At 34.4% G+C, this 26,132-nt stretch overlaps 1 protein-coding gene across 2 annotated transcripts in view; it reads right to left on the bottom strand.

Annotated features, from left to right (window-relative positions):
• CUNH3orf67 (chromosome unknown C3orf67 homolog) overlaps positions 1–26,132 on the bottom strand; it is a 303,013-nt gene that overhangs the window by 122,165 nt on the left and 154,716 nt on the right. For both annotated transcript variants that reach the window (XM_023510707.1, XM_023510708.1), the window contains 5 exons: positions 12,034–12,170; positions 11,226–11,382; positions 9,415–9,531; positions 8,173–8,295; positions 5,524–5,858 (listed from right to left, as the gene is read on the bottom strand). In XM_023510707.1, coding sequence (XP_023366475.1) covers positions 5,524–5,858; positions 8,173–8,295; positions 9,415–9,531; positions 11,226–11,382; positions 12,034–12,170 — 869 coding nt within the window. The remainder of the gene's footprint in view (positions 1–5,523; positions 5,859–8,172; positions 8,296–9,414; positions 9,532–11,225; positions 11,383–12,033; positions 12,171–26,132) is intronic.

Raw genomic sequence — 26,132 nt, 5'->3', positions numbered from 1 at the left:
AATATCACATTTTTTAAGAGAGGAATCCCAGAAAATTGATGATGCTTTAGAGATTTACCACCACTACTTTTTTCTTAATAAAGTTTGGGAAAGTAGAAGTTAAAAAAAAAAACAAAACATTCCAACAACCATAACAAAAAAAGCCATGTACTTGAGGGATTCACAGACAAATTCTACTAGACCTACAAACAAGAGCTACTACCCATACTACAGAAATTATTCTATAATGCTGAGAAGGAAGCAATTCTTCCCAACTAATTCTATGAAGTCAATATCACTTTGGCACCAAAACCAGGAAAGGATACTGCAACAACAAAAGAAAACTATAGACCAATACCTCTTATGAATATAGATGCAAGAATCTTCAATAAAGTATTAGCAAACTGAATTTCGTAGCACATCAAAAAAAAAAAAATAAAAGGGATCAAATGAGATTTATTCCAGGGAATTGAGGATGGTTCAACACATGTAAATCAATAAGTTTGATTCATCACATAAACAGAAGCAAAAATAAAGATAATATGATAATCTTAGTAGAGGCAGAAAAAACTTTCAACAAAATCCAGCACCATTTCTTGATAAAAACTCTCAACAAACTAGACATAGAAGGAACATTTCCCCAAATTATAAAAGCCATGTATGACAACTCACAACCATCATCATGCTAGAAGGGGAAAAGTTGAAAACATTCCCAGTAAGAACTGGAATAAGACAAGGGTTACCACTACTATTCAACATAGTGTTGGAGTCATAGCCAGAGCAATCAGGCAAGATAAAGACATAAACAGTATACAAATTGGGAAAGAAGGGGTCAAAGTTTTCCTCTTCACTGATGACATGATCTCACACCTAGAAAACTCCAGACACCATCAAGACCCTCCTGAAATTGATAAAGAAATTCAGCAAAATCTCAGGATAGAAAATATACATACATAAATCAGTAGCATTTCTATATACCAATAACAGTCAAGCTGAGAGTCAAATTAAAGACTCAATTCCATTCACAACAGCTACAAAGAAAATAAAATACCTAGGCATATATTTATCCAAGGAAGTGAAAGATCTCTACAAAAAGAACCCTGAAACAGTGAGGAAAGAAATTACAGATGACACAAACAAATGAAAAAACATATCATGTTTATAGATTGATTCAATTAACTTTGTTAAAATGTCCATGCTACCTAAAGTAATTTATGAATTCAATGCAATTTCCATCAAAATACCAACATAATACTTCACAAATTCAGAAAAAAATAATTCTGTGCTTCCTTTGGAACCAGAGAGTCTCAAATAGCTAAATCAACCTTAAGCAAAGCAAAGCAAACCAAACCAAAAGAACAAATCTGGAGGCATGATATTATCAGACTTCAAACTATACTACAAGGCTATAGTAATCAAAACAGAATGTATTAATACAAAAATAGACACAGACCAATGGAACAAAATAGAGAATCCAGATATAAAACCACCTACCTACAGCCAACTGATGTTTGACAGAACAGTCAATAAAGTACACTGGGGAAAAGAAGTCCTATTCAATAATGGTGCTGGGAAAACTGGATGGCCACATGTAGAAGAATGAAATAGGATTCCTATCTCTCACCACTCATAAAAATTAATTCAAGATGGATAAAAGTCTTAAATGTAAGACATGAAACCACAAGAATTCTAGAGGAAAAGGTAGAAAAAACTCTTCTACATATTGGCTTGGCAAAGAATTTAAATAAGACCCCAAGGACAACAACACAAATAAATAAATGGAATTTGATTAAACTAAAAGATTCTGCACAGCCCAGGAAATAATCATCAGAGCAAATATACAACCTATAGAACAGGAGAAAATATCCATAACCTATACATCCAGTAAAGGACTAATAACCAAATTCTACAAAGAACTCAAGCAAATCAGCAAGAAAAGAACAAACACCCCATCAAAAGGTGGGTGGGCAAGAGACACAACCAGAAACATTTCAAAAGTGAAAGACAATTGGCCAATAAACATGAGAAATGCTCAATGTCACTAATCACCAGGGAAATACAAATTAAAACCATGATAAGATATCACCTGACCCTTGTTTGAATGGTTTTTATTTTCAATTAAACCTCCAAAACAATAGATGCTTAGAGAGAAAGGAATGTGTATCTATTGGTGGGACTAAAAATTAGTACAATGTGTATGGAAAACAACATGGAGATTTCTCAAGGAACTAAAAGTAGACTTACCATTCTATCCAACAATCACACTACTGGGTATCTACTCAAGGAAAAAAAGTCTTTCTGTCAAAAAGACACACTCAAATGTTTATTGCAGCATAATTCACAATTACAAAAATCTAGAATCAACTTAAGTGCCTGTCAGTTCATGAATTCATAAAATGTATACATGCATATATCATAGAGTACTATTCAGCCATAAAAAGGATGGCTTAAGGCTTTTTGAAACAATTTGATGGAACTGGAGACCATTCTCCTAAGTGAAGTATCTTAAGAATGGAAAACCAAATACCACATGTACTCATTATTAAATTAGAACTGATTAGCGCAGAGGGATATAAAATTCAGTGGAAATCAAGCAGGGGAGAGAGAGGTGGTGACAAAGGGTAAAATCCTGTCTAATGGGTACAATTAACCCTATTTGGGTGATGGACACACCTATAGCCATGACTCAAGCATAATAAAAGTGATTCATAAAATCAAAAACATTTGTACCCCTTTAATAGTTTGAAATTAAAAACAACAAAGATAACACATTGAAAGCTTATTTTAATTAGCCTTTACCAGTATACTTTTCTTCTATAATACTATAATATGATTTGAATTTGCCTAGTTTATATGCCACTGAATATACCTAATTTCCCTTAAAAAAAAACTCAACAGGGTGACACCTGTGGCTGAAAGGAGTAGGGCGCTGGCCCCATCTACTGGAGGTGGTGGGTTCAAACCTGGCTCCGGCAAAAAACTGCAAAAAAATGCCAAAACCAAAACAAAACAAAACAAAAACTCAACAGTCTAACATGAAATAAAGTCTTTTAATTAAAAGTTATGAAATTCACACATAGTAAGTTATATAATTACTCATTTTTCCACCTTTGTTTAGAATATGACATTATGTTTTCCTTAAATATGGTTATTAACGATATGAATGTAATATTCTAAAATAATGCAATGAACAATAAGGAAGCCTCAATTAACTAAACTGAGTTTTCATCAAATTGTGTAAATAAACACTGTAAAAATGTAATCCAATTTCCCATTGTTTTATACAATTAATAAACTGAAGAGGTTATTCTACAGAAAAAGAAATCACCAAAAAAAAAAAAAAAAGAGTAAAACAAATTTGGCAAAGAAGAGATCATTACATTGTAGAACTTGTTTAAATATAACAGCATTTTGGTCTTATTTTTATATCTTAGTTTGTATCTTATTAGTCTCTCTAACAGCAACCCCCAGTGCTTGATAACATGGCAAGTTCCTCTCTTTGGCTGCCACTCTTAGCAGGCTATAACTAAAGGTGGGCCATGGCAGGTATTAGCAATGAGATGGTCCTATCATAGACTGTAGCCATATGCTACTGGTAACCCTGATGGGCATGACACAGGAATGATCAGATAGCTATGCCAGTGAAAGCTTGGGTAATAGATGATAAATTTGTTTTTATGTAGTTGGTACTAAATATGTCTGCATGATAAATGATGAAAGGATATAAGAAGTAGAGTAGCTATAGTAAAAGAAAGCACATTATATGATACCAAATTAAAATACAGTAGAACCTCTGTAACTTGACCACCCAAGGCACTGTAACAAACTGGTTATCATAAGGAACTGGGCCTATTGTACTGAAACATATATGTGGTACATGTCTGGTCTATGAAGATTAAGTCAACTTAAGGAGGTGGTAATTAGGGAAGTGGTCAACTATGGAGGTTCTACTGTATTCAGAGCTGTTATTCTTCATTTCCCCATTAAGGTCCATTGCTTCTTCTCAAGGCTTATCCTTTCTTGATGGAAGAGGTATGTTCCTCATGTGGTGTTATTTAAAGGGGAGTTCCCCCAAATACTTCCTTCTTAGTTTTCCAGAGAACTACTGTTTCCCACTTTTCATGATTTCCACTATTAGAGTAATTCTTTTGGGTTGGGTAGGAAAGATGGGGTTGTGCACATGGGAAGCTGATAAACCCAACCTCATTAATAACATGATATGAATTAATTAATAACATTATACCATGGAAGAATTAACAGCCGGGATGGGAATATTACCAGGTACTGAAGGCAAATGTCCACTTCATCAGTTTTTCTAGCTTATGTTATTATTGGTGAAAGGAACAAATGTGTCCAATAATAACATTTAAAATGCTTGCATGAAATGTACTATTTATGTCTAAAGGAGTGTATAGTAGATTTAATATGACTATTTGTTTTATCATACTTAGAAACAAAGTTACTGTGAAAAAAAGGATTCTCTATGCACTTTGCTAAAGAAACTGATTAAAAGTTGTAAAAATACATAATTACTGCCTGTCAATCCCACTATATCTTCAAATGGCTCAAAAGGTTGAATCTCTGGACTTTTTCTACACCATACTGTCCAAAGGAAGATTCTTAATCAGTTATTGTTATTGAAAAAAGGTTTGTAAGCACACATAAAAATAGTTTTTCTAATTATTACTATCATTTCTAAAAATTTTCTAATTATTTCTACATAGAAATGATTTGTATATTTTTATTAATCCTAAACTCGACACTATTCTGCTTTTAAAATAACTATTTCCAGAAAATATGAATGGCTATCATTAAGAAGAAGGTTAAAAAAATTTCACACATAAATTCATTTCATATGGGTGAAAAAGTTATAATGAATTAAGTGTTAAAAAATGTTTCCAAACTATATTCAGTTCTATTTTTAATAAGTTTTTAAAAACTTTTTATGAATTTACTAATTTATAAGACATAACTGTATTCTAAATAATGCCAAACACAAAACCTTCTGTAAGCCAAATCCCAGCACTAATTCATGATTCATTATCTAAACTTTAATTGGCATAACTCGTGAAATTCGGAACCATATGGAAAATAATGAGTCCTAATAGGTCTAAGGTGAAAAGATGGCAGGGGAGTAAGGAAGCCAGAAAAACATCAATTCAGAATGCTTAGCAACTGTAACACATTTCCCCAGAGACCTAGAACAATGTGTTCTTAATGTTTTACTGGTTGTACTATCATATAACTAAACTACATATCATTTCTCATTCTGTGAGACAAAGATTAAAATGGAAAAACAAAAACACCCTCCAAACTGGTTTCCATAATTAAAAATGAAATTGGCTGATTGTTAACTAAAAAAAAAGGCAGCAGTTTAGAGTTACCATAACAACCTGATCCAACTGTTGACTGACATAGAAATCTGTTGCATTTTTATAAATAGCAGTTGATTTCCTCTCTTTCATTTTGACTAGTTTTTCTGCTTATTGGAGCTAATGGAACAACTGTGCTTTAAAAAACTACTTCACTCATCAAGCAATGTACCTCTTCGCTGCTGTCAATGCCATAAAAATCATCCTCCAATTGGGTGTCTCTCCTTGTCACACTGTTATTTTCTTTTAGATCCAAGAGAAATGGGGGCCCCTCTGGTGACATATTCTGAGTCCTTCCATGTGGTGCTGATCGTGGTCTTGATGAAAAAGTGAAAATGTCATTTGGAATCATCTGGGTTTCCTCTCCTTGTTGGTCCTGTTCACTTTCCTTGCTGGCTTCCAGCCACAAGTGTGAAGTGTCGCAGGAATCATCATCCAGAGGTAGAGATTGTCTACTAGATGCCAAATGGGGAATGTGATCATCATTTTCAGGAAATATCCACTCATCTGACATTTGGAAAAGATGATAAAAATTAGAGTAGTACTCCATAAAAATGTTATTTTAGGCAGGTAGTTAGGTTAAAATTTCTTGATGTTGAAACATTTATCAAATAATGCAAAAGCCAAGGAAGGCAATTTATCCATCATCTTGTAACCTGCTAAACATTCAATCCAAAGATCAGTGTCTATAGCTACTGGCAACTCATTTGCACTTTCTCTCCATCAGAGTTGAAGCATTGGTCTGAAAATTTATAAGTCTGAAATAATTATCACCTGTCTTGCAGAGAGTTCTTTATAGCACAACCTCATTAATTTGACATTGAAGGGGGAAAAATCTTCCAAATTTAAAAGGGTTTGAGTTACTAGTACTATCTTTTTTTAACTGCAGGAGGACAGCGTACTTAATCAGCCTCTTTAAACAAAATATCTGGTCATTTTTTGTATTATAAATCATGGAGGAGGGGAAACCATGAAAAAAGGTTGACAGTCTTTTCTTCTCTATTCTACTGATTGAAACAGGATAATTCATAGACTAAACTGAGAAGACTTTTCAGGTCATAGTAAATCCACAAAAAAATTTGTTAATTGGTAGATTCTGTTGGGTGAAAAGGATCTTTAAGTTTAGAAGACGATGTTTTGACAAGAAAATCTTTTTTAACTTTATTTGTTTTCTTTAGAAATATTGTATATTTCCACTGAGATATATTTTTATAATATTTTAAGACATCAATCTTTTATACCATAACGAGATAGATTTTATTACTCTATGATCCTGGCAAATTGGAAAGGACAGATCTTTATAATGGTATCATTAAAAGCATGCTTACTTTCTTTAGAATGATACAGGGAAAAGTTGAGTACTTTCTCAATCTAGTCTATTATGTTTGAAGTTTACTTTTTTTGTGGTATCATTTTAATGGCCAAATTTTGCAAGGACTGTTCTGTAGAACCACAATCTGAACATGGTGATTTTATCTTTATTTTTGTTAATCTTGTTACATTTATGATCACAGTAATAGTAATCAAGAGAGATCTAAGGTTTGCTAAATCCAAAGCCTATACTGCAAAAGCAAAACAAAAACAATAAATGTCTTTAATAAAAATAACATTGATGGCACAAATAAAATGTTTCACAATTGTATTTAACTGTTTCTTAACTTAAGACTACCATTATAAAACATAACTTGTTTGTAAGAAGGGTGAAAGGTGTCTTACTTAGAGAAAATCTATGAGGGGCAAAGCTTTCATTATTTAGATTCTGAAATAATGAACAGAGGGACAGACTCCATAGATAGATGGTTCTAAGTCACTGTAGCTGTGGGCCAGTGAACTAAACAGATCCATTGGGCCCACCTGTTGTGGCCAGCAAACACTTTTACTTGGTGCTGGACACATAATGGGTGCTTTTAAACACAGTAGGTGCTCTAAAAATGCTGTGAAAGGTTACAAAGGCCAATGAATTACATCAGGTGTGTGGATATGTGAAGAAATTTGGAGGAAAAGGTACTGGAAATTGTCATTATGCACTTTAACAATTGGTATGACCTATTGCCAGACATATTATCAATTGTCAAAAAGTAAAAGTAAAAGGAATGTTTTACACCAAACTAACTCTAATTATCTCACTACCACATGCTTTTTTTGAATTTGTAGTTTTACCTCAAGTATTTCCATATCAATTGTAATGAATAATTTGGTGTGTTTTCCTAGGAAAATATGTAAATTACTGTGTAATCACAATATTGCAGCAAACAAGATAAATGCAAGAATGATCACCTAAACATCTAATTAGTTTTTCTACACAGTCAGATTTATGCTAGAGACACTAATTGCGCCTAACATTTTAATGAAGGTTTCAACATTGCATAAATAAGACTGACAAACTACAAACAATTTTCATTTATTTTCCTTTTTCCCTTGCTCAAAAACAATTTGCCTTTGTAAAAGTAGCACACACCTGCTAGGCAAGATATGTTGATGGGTTCAATGCTCTCAGCTCCAATCATCTCCATTCTAAAGAGGACCGAAGAAATGCAACAATAGATCATCTTTGGGGATTGTCACAGTGTCAGGGGAAAACCTCAAGTTTTAAACTTTCCACTCTGAACAGGACAACCAGTGCATTAAATTTTAAAATAAAAATACTCTTTCATCCATTAAAGTTTGACATAAAATTGAAGCTAAATAGGGAGATTTACAAAAATTTGTCAGTTTTAGCAAATGGTTGCTTTGCAGCTTTTCAAAATGACTGGATTTGAAATATTTGGCATATTTATATTTTATTAAGTATTGAAAAATATGACATAATAAAGACGCCAACCTGCTTGATCAGAAGACTGGGGTTCTAGAGTGCTGGAGTTCAACGTCTCCCTTCCTTGCTGGGACCCAGTGGTGAGGACTGTTGTTGCTTTGTCTTCATTGTTATTATTTTTTGAAGAATTCCCTTTATTAAAATAAATATTTTCCATTCTGTTACTTCTTTTGAATTTTATAAAAGTAATTTTTAAAGTATGGTTTAATTTGGTATACTTCTGTCTTTAAGTATTTAAAAGCAAATTAAAATTAACAAGATGATTTATATGTTTTTTTCTTTTTCAGCAGAATGTTTTAAGACAAACTCAGCTGTATTTTTGTAGAGATTCACCTTAAAATTCTTTGATGTTTTCATGAAGACATTTCAGATTTAAGTTTTATAATATGTGATAAAAAGAATTCCCAAATCCATATGATTTTTAAAGGGTTTCTTTGGTTTTCACATAAATGAAAAGTATGTTTTCTTTAAATTATAATTCTTATTGAATGCTCTGTACTCCACCACCATAAAAAAAAATGGATGTAGGCATTATTGAAGAATTAATTTTTCTATTTACTCTTTTATAAAAATAACATGAAACCTAGTAGGCTGAATTTTAGCCAAGCTAGGAAGCTTACATTTTTGAGAGATCACAATAATGGATGTGTATATGACATACTTTGGGGTGAATTCAGGATAGACTAATATATATGTATCTAAATCTGTATATATGTATGATTCCAACCAATATTTGTAGAAATAACTATAACAGCTATCTATATTTGTCTAATGCTTTACTGATTGCAAAGAGTTTAAATTTTTACCTATATCATATCATATCACATGGCAAAGAATCCAAAGAGATCATAAATGTAAACAACAATCTGAAAAGAACCCAATTTAAAAAGAAAAAACTTAAATGAAACATGAAAAATTATAATAAAATTCAATTTTAGTAAAGTCTACAGGCAAAAACTTCCTCTATCACATTTTAAGAAACAATAATTTAAGCTTATTTAGCCTTTGAGATTTTCTGAAAGTAGGAAGTCCTTTATTTCTATGGTACTGTCTACTTAATCCAGCAAATCTCTGTTAGGGCTCTAGAGCAATTTTTCTACAGAAAATTTGATTTCCATAATCCCCGTAGAACAGACATTTATATTTTAAATGAATTGGTTCATAATCTTTTGAAATTTACAACCTGCAGAGAGAGATCCCATTGCCCTGTGTAATAGACAGATGTAAGATAGTATTGAAATAGTACCATACCGCTGGGTGTCTCTGTCCTTTCTCTGCTGGTGCTTTTTAACCGTAATCTTCTTCTGTTATTATTCTTATCTGCTGATGGTTCTTGAGGGGGATGCGGATGCATAATATGTAGATTGGCTGGTACATTTTCATATCAAAGAATAAAAGCCAGAACAGAAAGTACTATATGGCTTGAAGTAAATATAATTATCGCTAAAATGAGAATATTCATGTATCATTTTGACATAACATGAAGCTATATCAAAAACATAACTTATGCCTTCATAGAATATAGACATTTATTCCTATTCCAATATTAGGATCCTAGTAGGTTTTTAAAATTGCTGATATATTTTATTCATGTAATAAAGCCTTATAGAGAACAAGTAATTTGATTACTGTTAATCATGCCATATGCTGTATTAAAGGATACATAAAAAAAGAAATTGATAGCCAATACAGAAAAATTACTTCTTTCTTTAAAAGAGGAAGTGCAGCTAGCCATACTTAGAGAGCAGTTTTTTTTTTTTTTTGACAGAGCCTCAAGCTGTCCCCCTGGGTAGAGTGCCGTGGCATTACAGCTCACAGCAACCTCCAACTCCTGGGCTCAAGCGAGTCTCCTGCCTCCGCCTCCCAAGTAGCTGGGACCACAGGCGCCCGCCACAACGCCCGGCTATTTTTTGGTTGCAGCCGTCATTGTTGTTTGGCGGGTCTGGGCTGGGGATTCGAACCCGCCACCTTAGGTGTACGTGGCTGGCGCCTTAGCCGGTTGAGCTATAGGCGCCGAGCCGAGAGCAGTTTTTTTTTTAAAATTTTTTTTATTAAATCATAGCTGTGTACATTAATGCAGTCTTTAAAGGAATCCTGGAAAACTGAGGTCAAGCCTTGGGAAGAGTTTTTAAGTATAATTTAATAATGTAATAATAACATTCACAGCAGCATCTAGGATTTACTGAATGCTTGATTTCTTAGTACAATATGATACATTAACTGTTTCCCTCTCATTGAATTCTCACGATGACCCTTTGAGGCAGTTACTTATGACTAGTACACCAGTGCCAGTAGTAATGGTATTCCCATTTTACAGAGGAGGAAACTGGGTTTCACTAACTGTGAAGGCCTCACAGATAGTCAGTGGTAGAACTTGAACTTACAGCTATGTTATTCATTTTCTTATCTCAGTTTTATACTCCAATGGGGGTTATTGTCTGTAATAGTGATTATTAATTTTTAAATCAAATAAAATGAACTCAAATGCCTCCCTTTTCCACCAAAGTCATATTACTAAGGGTGAAAAAGTGACAGGGAATTGTAAGCCCTGGGTTCTGGTATCAATTCTTTTTAATGATTCCAAACTGCAAATCTGCAGATCACTCTTTGTTAGCCTTGAAATCTGTATCTGAAAAATGGGACAGAAGTCCTTTCTTTGTTCACAGGGTTGTTTTTGTATTGATGAGAGAGAAGAAAATATTTTACAAATAGAAGAGATTAGTTCGAACATAAAATTAAGCTAAAAAAGCTAGGAAAACTTAAAAATGCACATAAAATACACGGATAATAGGATGCTATTTCTTTCTTAACACAGGTTATCATAAAGTAAAAACAGGCAGTATCCCAGCAATTTGAAATAATGTGGTAAATAGAATGATGGGTTCCAGATGATAATGGACATCTAAGAATCCTAAATATGTTTCAAAATCTTCCACCCTTTTCATTATGGAATGATAATTCTCTGGACTTGAGATCTAGACATGAACATAACTGCTGATAAATGTTAACATTTCTCACTATATTCACTAGCTAGCAATCTTAATGCATAATTTTTTTCTTACCATGAATAGGTATAGTCTGCTTTATTTGGTGACTATTTTCTTTACTTCCTTGCTCCTCAGATATCAGCAAGGCTGACATTTCTGTACTGCTTACGCATTTTTGTACAGTGAATTGCTGGCACGACCGGTTGTTTTTGGACCCAATAGGTTTAATTGTCTGTAAGAAAAAGGAATTAATTTGTACATTTAAATATATAGGAAATGTATTTACTTCCTATAGAAACTACATAGGAAAAGTAAGATTTGGACAGATAAAGGGCGAGAGAAAAAAACTAGAGGAAATAAGGTTAAAAGGTGATGGAATGGGAAATTAGAAGTAGAAGGAGAAAAATAATGACATAAAATAGAAGACAAACAAGTCTTCTAAACACATAAATGAATGTGTTTATTTGCTACACTCTATTTTTATTAGGTAGCAGCTGAGTTAAAAATCACTGTGTATGTAAGAAATTTAGAGGAAATTAAAAATAAAAAACATAACATTAGAGAACTGTTCATTGTAAGGTATGATCCAACTCGTCTTTCGAAGAAGATGGCAAAATATTCTTGTGTATATTTGCCTATAAGTTTTTATGACCATATTTATGAACATAATTAACATTTACATAATGTTAATTATGTTTACATGACAAAAAGGAAACAGTTTTGATGTCTTTTAAAATCCCGAATTTCTGGCCCAAACTTACTCAAGCCTTATTTGGTATGCCGTCTCACTTTCTCTCTCTCCCTTTCCCATCCCACAAAGAGAAGAAACCCTTCCCTTACCATGTCACTGACACTTAGGTAAGCTCATTAAACCTGTGCTTACCTCACTGGATATCCTTATGTTATTCCTTCTGCCAGACAGTGGAGGTGGTCCAAGAACTCTGGATCCAAAGGCGATATGACAAACATCTTGATTTTTACTATTTCTCACACTACTTGTTCCCCTGTTAATGAACTGATCTGTTTTGTTAAAGGAAGGTAGTAATAGTCCATTAATGGGTACAATGGAAAATGCCATGTTGCAGTATTTCTGAAAGTGTAGTGCAAGTGCCATATGACCCAAATCATACCCCCCACCCCAGCACTAACTAAAAACTGCAGATACTGGGACCCACCATCAAAACTGTCAGATCTGTAGAATTAGAATCTCTAAGAAGGAGCCGGATCTTGAAGGAGGGAACAAAATACTTTTTATAAGTTCTCCCAGGTAATTTCTATACTTAACGTCATTTGAGAATTACTACCACAAACATAAAAAAAAAAAAAAGAGAGAGCGAGAGAAGAGAAATAAGATCTAAAAAACAAATTTTCTCTTTATGTAAATAATTTAAATATAATTAATCAACTCAACTGAAGAAATATTTAACTGAGTACTGTGGCAGGCATTTCCTAGCAGTTGTCAGTGACACAACATGGATATGACATGCTTGCTCCCAGGGAGTCAGGAGTTGGGGGGGGTGTAATAAGTAAACAGGTCACTAACATAAGACAGACCTGTAGGGATGAAGAATAAATGATCTCTTAATGGATCTTGAATGACTGATAAGATTTCAAGAATAAGAGATGTAGGGTATTCTAGGCAGAAGAAAATGCCTGAGTGAAGGCATGGAGGAGGGAAAGGGAAAGGTATGTTTAAGGGTAAGGAAATGATCAGCTTAGCTGGGAGAAGAGGCTATAGCCATGTTGAAAAGAGCCTTAAAATGTCAAAAGCCTATGCTAAATTTGGTAGGTAACAGGGAATCTTTTTGAAAGAGAGCAAATGGGTGTTATCTTCAGAATAGGGCAGGCATGTTCATCATCATGCTGTTTTTCTTTCTGCACACACAGCTAACTTAACGTTTTTTTTTTTTTTTTTTAGACAGAGCCTCAAGCTGTACCCCTGGGTAGAGTGCCATGGCATCATAGCTCACAGCAACCTCCAACTCCTGGGCTTAAGCGAGTCTCCTGTTTCAGCCTCCCAAGTAGCTGGGACCACAGGCACCCGCCACAATGCCCTGCTATTTTTTGGTTGCAGCTGTCATTGTTGTTTGGCGGCCTGGGCTGGATTCAAACTCACCACCTTAGGTGTATGTGGCCAGTGCCTTAGCCACTTGAGCCACAGGAGCTGAGCCTAACTTAAATTTTTGAACACTTCCATCATATAGGGTCATGGGCCTGAGTTCTGGCTAATGGAATGTGAGAAGTATAAGCCACTTCATGGCCCCTAAGCCACCTGTAGAATTCCCCATGCACTCCCTTCTCTCCCTTCCTCACAAGATGCAGGACTTTAAGGCTTTCAGGAGAACAACTCAATGAAAAGTCTCTGAATGATCACATGGAAAGCTGTCTAAGAACTCCAGACTACACTGTTTTTTGTGACTGCAATTAGCCTTCTCTAATAGAGCAGGTAGGATAATTGACTGCCTCCCTACATTGGCCACCTCCTTAAGTTGATCTAATTTTCACAGACCAGATATGCACCACATGGATGTATCAGTACACCAGGCCTACGTCCTTATGTTGACCACCTCCATGTGTTGACAAGTTTGTTACAGTCGCTTGGGTGGTCAACTTATAGAAGTTTACTGTATTTTGCCTGAGTGGAAGTAATGTGTGTGGATATATGGGTGTTTTTTGGGGGGGGCGGAATCTGTTTTTGTGTTTGTAATAGACCAAGCTGACAAGATGGGTAGGGGAAAGTCTGCTGAATTAAACTGAAATTTTGCTGGACAGAAGACCTGACATGGATGTTGAAGTTGTGAACAGGGAGGTACCATGTCAGTGTTATTCAATTCCTAGAACCCTAATTAGGTAGAAGAGAAGTTCCAGGTGTAATAGGCAGAATCAGAACTAATGAGTAGAATTTATTTCAGAAAGCTTTTAGTCCAACATAAGGAACGTCTTTCTCTAAACATGTTTGGCTATGGTGGTGAATTTTCTGTCATTTTGAAGGTATTCAAGCAGATGTCTGGATAGCTCTTTTGGATACTGTGAGGCAGATTCAGACATCAAATGACTCCCTAATGTGCATTTCTTAGCCTAGTCCTCTCTTCTGAGCTGCATGCATATCCAGTAGCCTCCCTGACCACTTCCTGAAATCTGCTCTAAGGAAAGGTACCACAAGCCATCCCATTTTCATATCCAGTTCCAAACCACTTCTCTTCAACTCTTCCACCAGCACCAACATCCAAGTGACCATTCTCCTGTTCCTGGATGATCACAAAATTGCTCAAGTGATTAACTATGTCCTCTCTGGTGCCCTGTTCCCTTCTTCCTCCAAAATGCAGTCAGAGAGGTCTCATAAAAACATAAATCTAATTGAATCATTTCCCTTACTTCATTTAAAGTTCTTCAGTGGCTTTCCTGCAGAAGAATTAAGGAGAAAGACATCAACATCACCTGTAAAAACCTGCATGCTTCTAACATACAAAAACGTACACCTCTCATTTTGTGCTCTCTCCACAAACTGGCCTTCTCAGTTCCTGCTGCCTATGAGGGTTTTTATACATGCTCTTTCCCAGGGATAGAAAGCTTTTCCTTTCCTTCTTGGTCTGAATGTCTCAGCTTACTTATCACTTCCTCAGAAAAGACTTTGTGGACTTTCCTGATTAGAGTAAGTTCCCCCAATACTGGAACTGTCCTTTGCAGAACTTGTCAGAATTGCACTTTTGTATGTATGTATGGACTTCTCTAATATGTGTGCTTTAGTAGATATAAACACTTGACAACTGCTCTGTCACCCTGCATAGTCAGCACACAGCCCAGTGCTTGACATAGAGTAGGCACATGATAGATTCTTGCTGAGCAAAATGAATGAATCATTGAATGAGTCAGAGGAGGCTGGGTTAAATGACACAAGTATTTCTATGGCTATAATTTCATTTTAAGAAAAATCCACCTGGAAGTTTCAGGTGCAAATCAAGGAGGAAGATTGGACCGCACTGGACAACTCCAAGGTTTGGAGGATCACAGAGAAAAGTCAACAATGAATAAGACATTAATCTTCCTATAAATGGCAAGGCTCTCAATAGCAGCAGTACTAAGGCACCTCAATCAGAGGCTATTCAGGTTACATTTGAAATTGCCTAGTGTTACCAAATAGACTTGGCTATGTGTGCCTCTGTATTTTTTTCTAGCCATTTATAAATATCCATTTAGAGTCAATAAAACATTGTTAGTCTGTCAGCATTGATAACAGAAGAAATGATACTCAAACTGTACACATCATTTATACCTTTTATGACTAGGTGGGACAAAGTCTAGATTATTTATTTTGTTCTCAAACATTGATTTTCTCAGAGAAAAATGGCCACTGAGGGATATGGCATGGGGCTAGTTGGGAGTTCCTTACCAGCTCCCCCTTCTAAACCTGGGAACTATTCAGCTATGTGCCTTTTTTTTTTCTGTTCAAATATCTTAAAAGGACAGATTCCTTCATGTTTTTTTTTTTTTTAAATATTATTTACCTATATGTAGGTTCTCTTCAATTAATGTGAGTTCTTTTGAGTAGAAAAACATTTATTTGTTACTATATGAACCCTCATCTGCTAAGTCCAGCTTAGTACATGGTAGACGATAGATAAATCTCACCAAAATTATAGATAATAAACAAGATTAAAAAAAGAGAAAAGAGAATATTATGGATGGGGGGAATATTTCAGAAATCATACTGATATACTTTGAATTACAAGTCTGACAAAATGAACATAACTTCTTCATAGTTTAAAATTATAACTCCTAAATACTTTTGAATTTCTTAGGGGAATCTCTTGCTTAGCAGCAGATACCCAGTAACTACTAAAGATACATCTAAAACTCTGTTATACCTTAATTCCTTAAATCACACACACACAAAAAAATATTCTGTATTTTACAAAGAAGATCTACTATAGGATTTTCTTTAAAGAGTAATACACTACTATGTATTTAAATTTAAGTCTACTTTTAAAGACTTCAAACTTTTAAAGACTTTCTATTTCCCTGCAAATCCACAAAGTATATCAATATTCCAGTATGTAGTATATCTTTAATTAACAGACCCCTTTAAGCTTGTTATTACAACGAACACATCAATTAATCCTATTTCACTTTAATAATTCTGCTTATAATCATATTAACTGTCATAATTATCTCTCTAAACATATATTATGCTATGTATCTACTATAATAGGGTCATAATTAAAATCTACTAAGAAAACTAATTTAGAACTTTGGTTTCAAAAAGAAAAAGAAGGAACAAAGTTTCTATAATGAGAAAAATCTTAATGAAAGAAAACTACAAGCAAAAACGCATACTTTTGAATTCTAAAAGGAGCTCTTTTAAGAACTGATATCAATATGCATAATATAAGGTTAAAAATCAAGATTAGATTAAAGTCATGCTCTAGGCATTTCATTTTCTTGAGTTTGCAGAAAATGAACTTGTGTAGGTCAGAGATGTTACCATTAATTATTTTGCTATTTTACTGAGGGGTACATGCCTTTGTAGTTAGATTGTAAAACCTGAGGGTCTACTCTCTAATTGTCTTTTAGAAAAATAAACATTCATTTTTGTCTCAAGATACAATGTTCTAATTATTATAGTCATTTAAGTTTGCAGAGCTGTCAAAGCTTAACCAGAAAAACCTGCTGAAATTTCAACTCTAATCACTGAGGGGTCATGCTCAAGACTTACATCTATTATCTAAAAATCAAATCAGAATTAAATCTGGTACAAAAATTCAGACTTTGAATTGGATTATTTTTTATTTTAGTACGTGTGTATTGTTCTAAAGAATATAAAAAATAACAAGAAAAGCTGATCTAGTAGAGCAATATTATTTTAGACAAGGTACTTAGCCTTTTCAAGCCTCGCCTTCTTCACTGTAAGATTGGGATAACAGCAGTATTTAAGTCATGCCATTAAATTACATAAAATAATACATGTGCTATGTTAAATCATGACCCTAGTAGGGAGCAAATGCTTACTCAATATTATTAATGCCTTCCATTCTGAACAGTCTTCAACAGTTTACAAAGTCTGTTCACAGTCATTTATTCCTCTACTCGCCCATTCTTTCACTAGTGATCAGGCACCTAGTCTGAGCAGGTACTCATACTAGGGCAGTATGACAGGGAGTAAGGTAGACTCATAGGGAAGATGAATAGGAAAGCCAAGTGACTCATAAATAACAACATGATTATATCTGTGATAGAAGCTATAAAGGAAAAGTCCAAAAGGTTTTAAGTGTGTTTAAAGGGTTCCACTATCTAGTTTTGGGGGTCAGGACATAATTCAATTTAAGGCTTCAGGAATAATGGATATCATGATACATACTCAATCTCTATGCAATTTCTAATCACCCAGTGTGATATTCTTATTGCATCTCCACAAAAGAAGAAACTGAGGCTCACAATGTTTAGAGAATTGTTCTCACACTCACAATGTTTAGAGAACTGACCTCACCCAGAGCTGGGGTCAGAACCCAAGTGTCTCAGAGCTTCTTTGTGCCTTCTTTTCACCACACATGATTCTGCCCTCTGTGGGCCAGGCAGGCATCAGAGGGGACACTTCCCACATCTGCTATTTATTTTCTACCTAGTATTTTGAAGCTATCTAACTAAAAACTTATTTCCTGTCTCAAAAAGTAGATATTATTAATGATTGTATAGATAAGTATCAAAACTTCACGAACATGGTAATTCAGTGCACATCATGAGGTCTAATGAGATTTGTGAGGAATTACTCACAGAACATAATTCCATAATACCTTCTTTCAAAGGGAAGAGAGTAGGGGGTTGGTGGTAGGGGCAGCAGGGCAAACTGAAGTTTGCCAGATACACATACATGACAAGCAGGCAGACGTAGAATGCAGGGGGAACTGTGACTAATTTGAGAGTGTGTACCTAATATGAAGTATTTTAATTAAAAACTTTTTTAGACCTGTTAGAAGATTGTCAGTCTGTAAACTCTGGAAGCATGATGAAAAGAAAAACAGATAAGTAAATGACTAAAGCAGGAAAGGCTTTGGGTGATTAAAATCAGTCTTCAACTTTTGCAAATAATTAAAACCAGCACTTTAGCCTTTCCTCATTATAAAAAGTTTAAGATATTTTTGAAGGGCAATCAAATAATATTAAAAACTAAAATAAGAAGCCATAATTTTCTTCTGAACTGGAATAGGGGCTTAGACAATGTAAAAACATCATTCACGTGTAAAGTTAGGCTATTTATGTAAGATAAAAAGTAATAAAGCATAGGATATTACTTTTCTTCACTTCTCTTCATAAACTCTTAATTTATTAAAAACTCAGAATTAGCCTAGTTTTTGTTCTTTATTTTTAATGAGCAAAGAAACTTTTCATTTTTTAGGGAAACTTTCATTGTATTAGGAAAACTTTCCATTTTGAATAATTTGTTTATGGTGCAGCTTATTTATGGGTCTTAGTAGATAATTTCCACCATTTGGGCTTGGACCTAGGGTGGTTTCCTGCAAGAGAAGAAGAAGGGAAGAAGAAGGCTTCCCAGGAGACGATGCTTGAACCTAATAAAGAGAAATTGGTTAAAAGGAGTCAGTAACTAAGAATCTATCTCAAAACCAGACTGCCTGCCACATGCCAGCTCTATTGTTCACTAATTACCTGATCTTTTCGAGCCTCAGTTTCCTTATCTGCCAAAAGGCAATTATTGAGTAGAAGTAACAATAATAATATATCATATAAGGGCTGTCTGGAATGTATCCAGCCATACAATATGATGTAATATGAAAAATAGAGACATAGATGGCTTGATACATTCTGGACAGCTCTGGTATATTTCAAAATAGCTGGAAGACAGGTTTTTGATTGTTCTCATTACAAAGAAATAATAAATGGATAATGGATATGCAAATTTCCCTAATCTGATCATTATATAATTTATGTATATTGAAGTATCACATTGTACCCCACAAATATGTACAGTTATCATATGTCAATCATAGAAAAAAGGATGATGATGACAGTATCTGCATTAAAGGATGTGAAAGAAGATTAAATGAGAGAGGCTATGTAAAGGGTTTTGGTACTTGGAACACAGAAAAAACTCACTAAATTTGTTGCTAAATATCCTTTATCTGCTCAGATCATTTGGCTAGCATTCATTCATTTATTTAATCACTCAATCAGCAAGTATTTATTGAGAGCCTGGTAAGTGCTAAGCATCAAGCTAGGAGGTAGGGACACAATAATAAATAGGACCCCTGTTTCACATTCTAGTGGGGGAGACAGCAATAAAGAGACAACCAAGTAAACAAGAAAATATCAGATAGTGATAAATGCTGTGCTGAAAATAAAAACAGAGTTATGTGGCAGAAAGAAGTTACCAGAGATCACTGATAGTTACAACCCTCAGTTCACCACTAGTTAAAAAGTACATGAAAATTCACAGTTTAATTAAAATATTTCAAAATTCATATTGATGCAGTGTAGGTAACATATATATAACCCATTAACTATAAATAAAACATAGTTGTTTAACAGTTAATTATATATAGCCTTTACTTTGGCAATAAGTCTGTATTTCCTTCCTATTACATATTTTAAAAAACAATACTGCTATTAAATAGAGAAATATTTTAAATTTTATAGAAATTCTTAGGATTTTTCAAACTACAGAAAAGCATGGAGAAGAAACTAGAAAAATTACATTATTGCTCTAATATAATACATCTGTTGACAAAAGTCATGACTGTAGTTTGAAAATTAAAATTCTCTAATAGGGAAGGTTATGACATGAGAATTAAAAGTCTTATCTCCCTGCCTCTGCCTCTAGTAGTCCCTGTTTTCAAAAATAATTAAGTTTCTTCTGTTTCCTTAAAAAATTTTATGCATATATCATACCGAGGTGACTTTTTTATTTATATAAGTGAGATTATACTGAAACAGCATTCTTGATTTCCATTTTTCAGTGACTGACACAGTTTTGAGACCGTTCCAGACTAGCACAGGCAGAGCGGCTCATTCTCTGTACAGCTGCATAATATCTTAGTGTGTGGTTATTTGATCGGTTTCCTACTGTAAACCAGGAGTTTGTCTCCAGGTGTTTGTTATTACAAACAATGCTGTCAGAAACATCTAAAGGAAAAATGTAAGGTTGGCATGAGTCAAACCTGCAGAAATAACACAATTATCAAACCGATTAAATGCATTTTTTCTATTCACTATTATGTTTTTATTATTGTTTTTCAATAATTTAGCAGACATTTTACAGAAAAATTGAAATTCACTCTATAAATAGCTTGTGATCTCTTTGCTAGAAGAGATTTCACAGATAACCTATCAAATTCATATTAAAATCCTTTCACACTTAAATAAAATTCATAGTTTAGGAATGGAAGTTATGTTTCAGTTCACTAATGATGAGGAAAAGGAATATGTTATTCAAATACAGAAGATGACAGAGTTTATTTTGAATTTTTATCACGCATTGGAACTAAAAGTTGTGGGATCTCTTTAACCAACAATCCTAAACCAAGGCTAACCAAAAGTCTAGTTTAGAAAAGAAGAAATTAAAGAATGTCTTTTTTTCCCCCCTGAAATCAGAATTCAATACCTTTTCCTTTTAGGTTCCTTGACTTCACAGTATATTTTGTTATTTCATAATGTAGAACTCAAAGAAGAAATTTAATAAAGATCTCACTAATGTCAAAGATAAATGATTATTTCATGTTTTTTGCTAAGAAGCATTAATTTTCCCATTTCCAGTTTTACTAGGAGCTAGACATGTCAGTCTTTTCTCATTTAAAAGAGAATAAAAATCAAATAAGATTGCTGCTATGGAAGAAGGGCACTTGGGAAACTGCCTTCTAATTTTTGAGCAAATTACTAATTTTGATTTGTGCTTAGTGGACCACTGCATCTTGTCATCAGTAGCTGAATGCTCAACTTCAATAACCAGAGCTGATACTCTGGTTCAATTAAATTGTGGTCCCATTAACGAAAATAAGATCATCAGATTGCAGTCTTCTGTAGACTAATACTCATTAGTTAATATGCACTGGGAATTGACAAAGTGAATAATAGTAATGTTTAGCTTTTTGGAAACACAATTATTTTATTAATTTCATTAAATTTTTTTGATCAAGTTATATGACATTCAACAAAATGCACTCCAAAACAATTACAAGTTTCAAGATTTCCTTTTTGGCTGTGTTAAAACTCTAGAAAGGATCCATAGGAAACAGCTCCTTCTTTCTCTAGAGGCTTCATTGGGGTCTCTTAATATGTACATTTATAATAAAATATCACAATTTACATGAGTACTACATAGTCAATTATAAGAGCATACATTTTCTCATGCAATTCAAATCTCATCACAGGGAGTCCACTTGTTAGAAAGACACAAAAACAAATAGTTCAAATGAAGAAATATCTCCTGGCTTTTCTGTAATTAAAAAGTCTGTCCTTGGGCATTAACTGAACCTTTCAAACAAAACATCTTGCACACAGAACAATAATTATTATTATATTCATTTATAGTAATTGTCAAAAGTCACAAATGTTAAAATCAGAAATTGAAAGTATTGGTAGAAAGAAGACCACAACAGGTAATGTATATTCATACAATCTTAGCTGCCATCCATGTGTAATGAAAATTCCTTCAGAGGAACAATAATAAACTCTATGGGTTACAAATGAATATAAATATTACTGGGAATCACAAGGCAGAAGAAATATGCTAGTAGATGGCAATTACTAATTTCTAGTTGACTATTATTATGCATTGAGAGCCCATTTATGGAATCTGCAAAATATATATTTATATTCTCTTCTGTAAGTTGGGTTCAAACATGGTCTATGAAAAAGACTGTCTGATTATAACATTGAATTAATGATGCAATTAGTATTTATTCAAATTTGCCTTTAATCTTACACATTCTAAGTGTCCTTGAACTTTAAATAAAAAGGCTAGTGGGTTCAAACCCAGCCTGGGCCAGCTAAAACAACAATGACAACTGCAACAACAACAAAAAACAGCCGGGTATTGTGGCGGGCACCTGTAGTCCCAGCTACTTGGGAGGCCAAGGCAAGAGAATTGCTTAAGTCTAAGAGTTTGAGGTTGCTGTGAGCTGTGATGCCCTAGCACTCTACCCAGGGTGACAGCTTGAGACTCTGTCTCCAAAAAAAAAAACCAAACAAACAACAAAAAAAAAGACTTCTAAAATATCTGGATATAAGCGCTCTTTTGGAGCCTCTCAGCAGGGCGTCCCAACTCTGACCCAGAAAGGAACCTTGAGAAGCTTTCCTGTTCCTATGTTTCCCTCTTTTCTAGAATTCTGGGCACAGACATCATGGGATGTCAGGTTCAATCTTTATTAAAAGGAAGAGGGGTGGTGGTAGAATTTATGTTACATTGAAATGAAATTTGGAAGCCCTTCATGGGACAGAGGAAAAGTGCTCTCCCACTGTTAGAGGTGCAGGCTGCTCCTACAGAGGGTTATGTAGCTGTTTCTCATGGTCACATTGATTTCTTAGCCCATTATGGCTCTCAGCATAAAACAGAAGCTTGAGGATTGCTGGTAAAGTACACTAGGTTAAAGGAGACGTTATAAGCTGGTAATTCTGGTAAACGATTATTATGGTTCTAATTCCCAAGGTATCAAGAGAAGAAAACCAGCAATTGTATTGGAATGTGCAATTATTGGGGAAAAAACCCACCCATATCTCAAATGAGAAAAAAAAATCTCGATATAGACTTTCACTATTGCTTTTAAAACATTAAGCTAGAGAGACAGAAGCAAAAAAGAACATGTAAAATTGCAAAGAATTATCGAATATGATCTATGGCTTAATCATTTGTTATTGAATTATCAAAGCATATTTGATGCAGATATAGTATTTGTTATCAAAAATACTGTTAATTCATTTCATTCTGTGATTAATCTTCATTTAATAATAAATTGAAGACCCAAAGCATTTACAGTGGCCGTCTGGGTTGTGAGGTATTTTTATCCTTTTATGTATATATTTTCTAAAGGCTCTTTAATGAGCATGAGTTGTATATAGCCTCTCTGTCTCTTTCTCTGTCCAAATATAGTGTATATAATGAATATGCAAATTCTCACTATGGGTGCCCCGCCTTGCCTTTACTCTGCCTAAAGTTAGTAATTGTTGTACATGGGGGTTGTTCATCATACATACTCTCTACTCTTCCATAAATTCAAAAATGTCATAATAAAGGGTCAAAAATGTAGTGCCTGTTTACAAATAGTCCTCTACCAGGGTTTATATTGAAAAAGTTAAAAAGTAGGTCCCAATTCTCCAGCGTTCTCAACCAAGATCCAGGTTCTTCAGCAATGCTGGTGAAGGTTGACATATAAGAAAATACCCCAAGAATAAATGGACATAGGGTAAGTTCAGAGAGTAAAATGAGTTCACTTTTGCAACTTTCATGATAGTTATCTCTTTTCTCCAGTTTTTTCTTTGATGTTCCTCAAAATTTGACTACCATTTAGTTCTGTCTACTATCTGAGAATTATCAAATCCTTCCCAATTTCCCCTGTAGTTAATCTCAGGGCCATTGTTTTCCACTTTCACAGCCAACTGTTAAGTCTGTCCCCTTGAATTTTATGCTTAGAATGCTGCAGAGACATCTTAGTTGTGCTCCTTAATCTCTGTTCTCACTTGATTTCAAACTTCCCCTTAAATCTTGCTGTTAAATTACACTTCCTAAAACAGAAGTTATCATTCCTCTATGTTAGGAATATGAAGCCCACTCCACTTCCTGCAATATGGCCATTCTGCCTCCACAGGCAATTCCTCTTTCTAATCTCTCAAGAAAACTCCACCCATTTTGCTGTCTCCATGTCTTTGCTTAGTCTTCTGCCCTACCTTACACTTCTGTAATTCATAACTGTGTATGTTAATGTAATCATGGGTACAATGTGCTGGTTTTATACCCAATTTTAAATATTTTCATCAAACTGGTTAACATAGTTTTCACAGCATGTTCTTAGCTATTGTATTAAGCCTTTATAGTAAATTTAACATGTACCCTTGTAAAATGCACAGTAGGCATGGTCCCACCAATTATCCTCCCTCCAACTCATTCTCCTCCCCCCCATACTCTTTCCCCTTCTTCTTGGGCTATAATTGGGTTATAGCTTTCATATGAAAGCTATAAATTGATTTCACAGTAGGGCTGAGTACATTGGATACTTTTTCTTCCATTCCTAAGATACTTTGCTAAAAAGAGTTATGTTCAAACTCCATCCACGTAAACATGAAAGAGATAACGTCTCCATCTTTTTTAAGGCTGCATAATATTCCATGGTGTACATATGCCACAATTTATTGATCCATTCGTGGGTCAATGGGTACTTGGGCTTCTTTCTTGACTTAGCAATTATGAATGGGGTTGCAATAAACATTCTGGTACAAATATCTTTGTTATAAAGTGATTTTTGGTCTTCTGGATATATACCTAACAGAGGGATTGTAGGATTGAATGGCAGGTCTATTTTTAGACCCCTAAGTGTTCTCCAAACATCCTTCCAAAAAAAACATATTAGTTTACATTCCCACCAGCAGTGTAGAAATGTTCCCTTTTCTCCACATCCACGCCAACATCTCTGGTTTGGAGATTTTGTGATGTGTGCTAATCTTACTGGAGTTAAGAGTTTATCAAGGTGGTTTTGATTTGCATTTCTCTGATAATTAAGGATGATGAGCATTTTTCATGTGTCTATAGGCCGTGTGCCTGTCTTCATCAGAGAAGTTTCTCTTCAAGTCCCTTGCCCACCCTGAGATGGGATCACTTTTTCTTTTCTTGCTGATACATTTGCGTTCTCTGTGGATTCTGGTTACTAAACTTTTGTTGGAGACATAATCTGCAAATATCTTCTCCAATTCTGAGGGCTGTCTGCTTGCTTTACTTACTGTGTTCTTGCCTGTGCAGAAGCTTTTTAGTTTGATCAGGTCCCAGTAATATATTTTTGGTGTTGCTTCAATTGCCGGGGGTCCTCCTTGTAAAATATTTGCCCAGGCTGATTTATTTAAGTATTTTCCCTGCACTTTCTTCTAGTGTTTTTATAGTTTCCTGTCTTAAATTTAAATCTTTAATCCAGTGAGAGTCTATCTTAGTTAATGGTGAGAGGTGTGAGTCCAGTTCAGTCTTTTATAGGTCACCAGCCAGTTCACCCAGCCCCATTTGTTAAATAGGGAATTTTTCCCACTGAATGTTTTTAATTAGCTTATTGAAAATGAAATAATGATAAGTAGCTGGGTTCATCTCTTGCTTCTCTATTCTGTTCCATAAATCTACCTCTCTGTTTTTGTGCCAGTACCCTGCAGTTTTGATCACTATGAATTTACAGTATAGTCTGAGGTCTGTAGTGTAATTCCTCCTGCTTTGTTTTTATTTCTGGGTAATATCTTGGTTATTCGAGGTTTTTTCTGATTCCATATAAGATGAAGTATTATTTTTTCAAGATCTTTCAAGTATGACAGTGGAGCTTTAATAAGGATTGTATTAAAGTTGTATATTGCTTTGGGTAGTATGGACATTTTAACAATGTTGATTCTTCCCAGCCATAAGCATGGTATGTTTTTCCATTTGTTAACATCTTCAGCTAATTCTTTTCTCAGAGTTTCATAGTTTTCTTTATAGAGATCTTTCACGTCCTTTGTTAGGTAAATTCCCAAATATTTCATCTTCTTTGGCACTGCTGTGAAAGGAATAGAGTTCTTGACTGGTTTTTCAGGTTGACTATTATTGGTATATATAAAGGCTACAGATTTATGAGGGTTGATTTTGTAACCTGAGACGCTGCTGTATTCCTTGATCACTTCTAAGAGTTTTGTAGTAGAATCCCTGGTGTTTTTCCAGGTATACAATCATCATTTGTGAAGAGTGAAAGTTTAATCTCTTCTGACCCTGTTTGGATACCTTTGATTGCCTTTTCTTGCCTAATTATGATGGCTCAG

This window comes from Otolemur garnettii, unplaced genomic scaffold (genome assembly GCF_000181295.1).
Source record: "Otolemur garnettii isolate 467f Iridium unplaced genomic scaffold, OtoGar3 scaffold00015, whole genome shotgun sequence".
Taxonomy (NCBI): Eukaryota; Metazoa; Chordata; class Mammalia; order Primates; family Galagidae; genus Otolemur; species Otolemur garnettii.
Note: the sequence above shows the minus strand (reverse complement) of the source record. Positions and strands in the feature narration are given on the sequence as shown.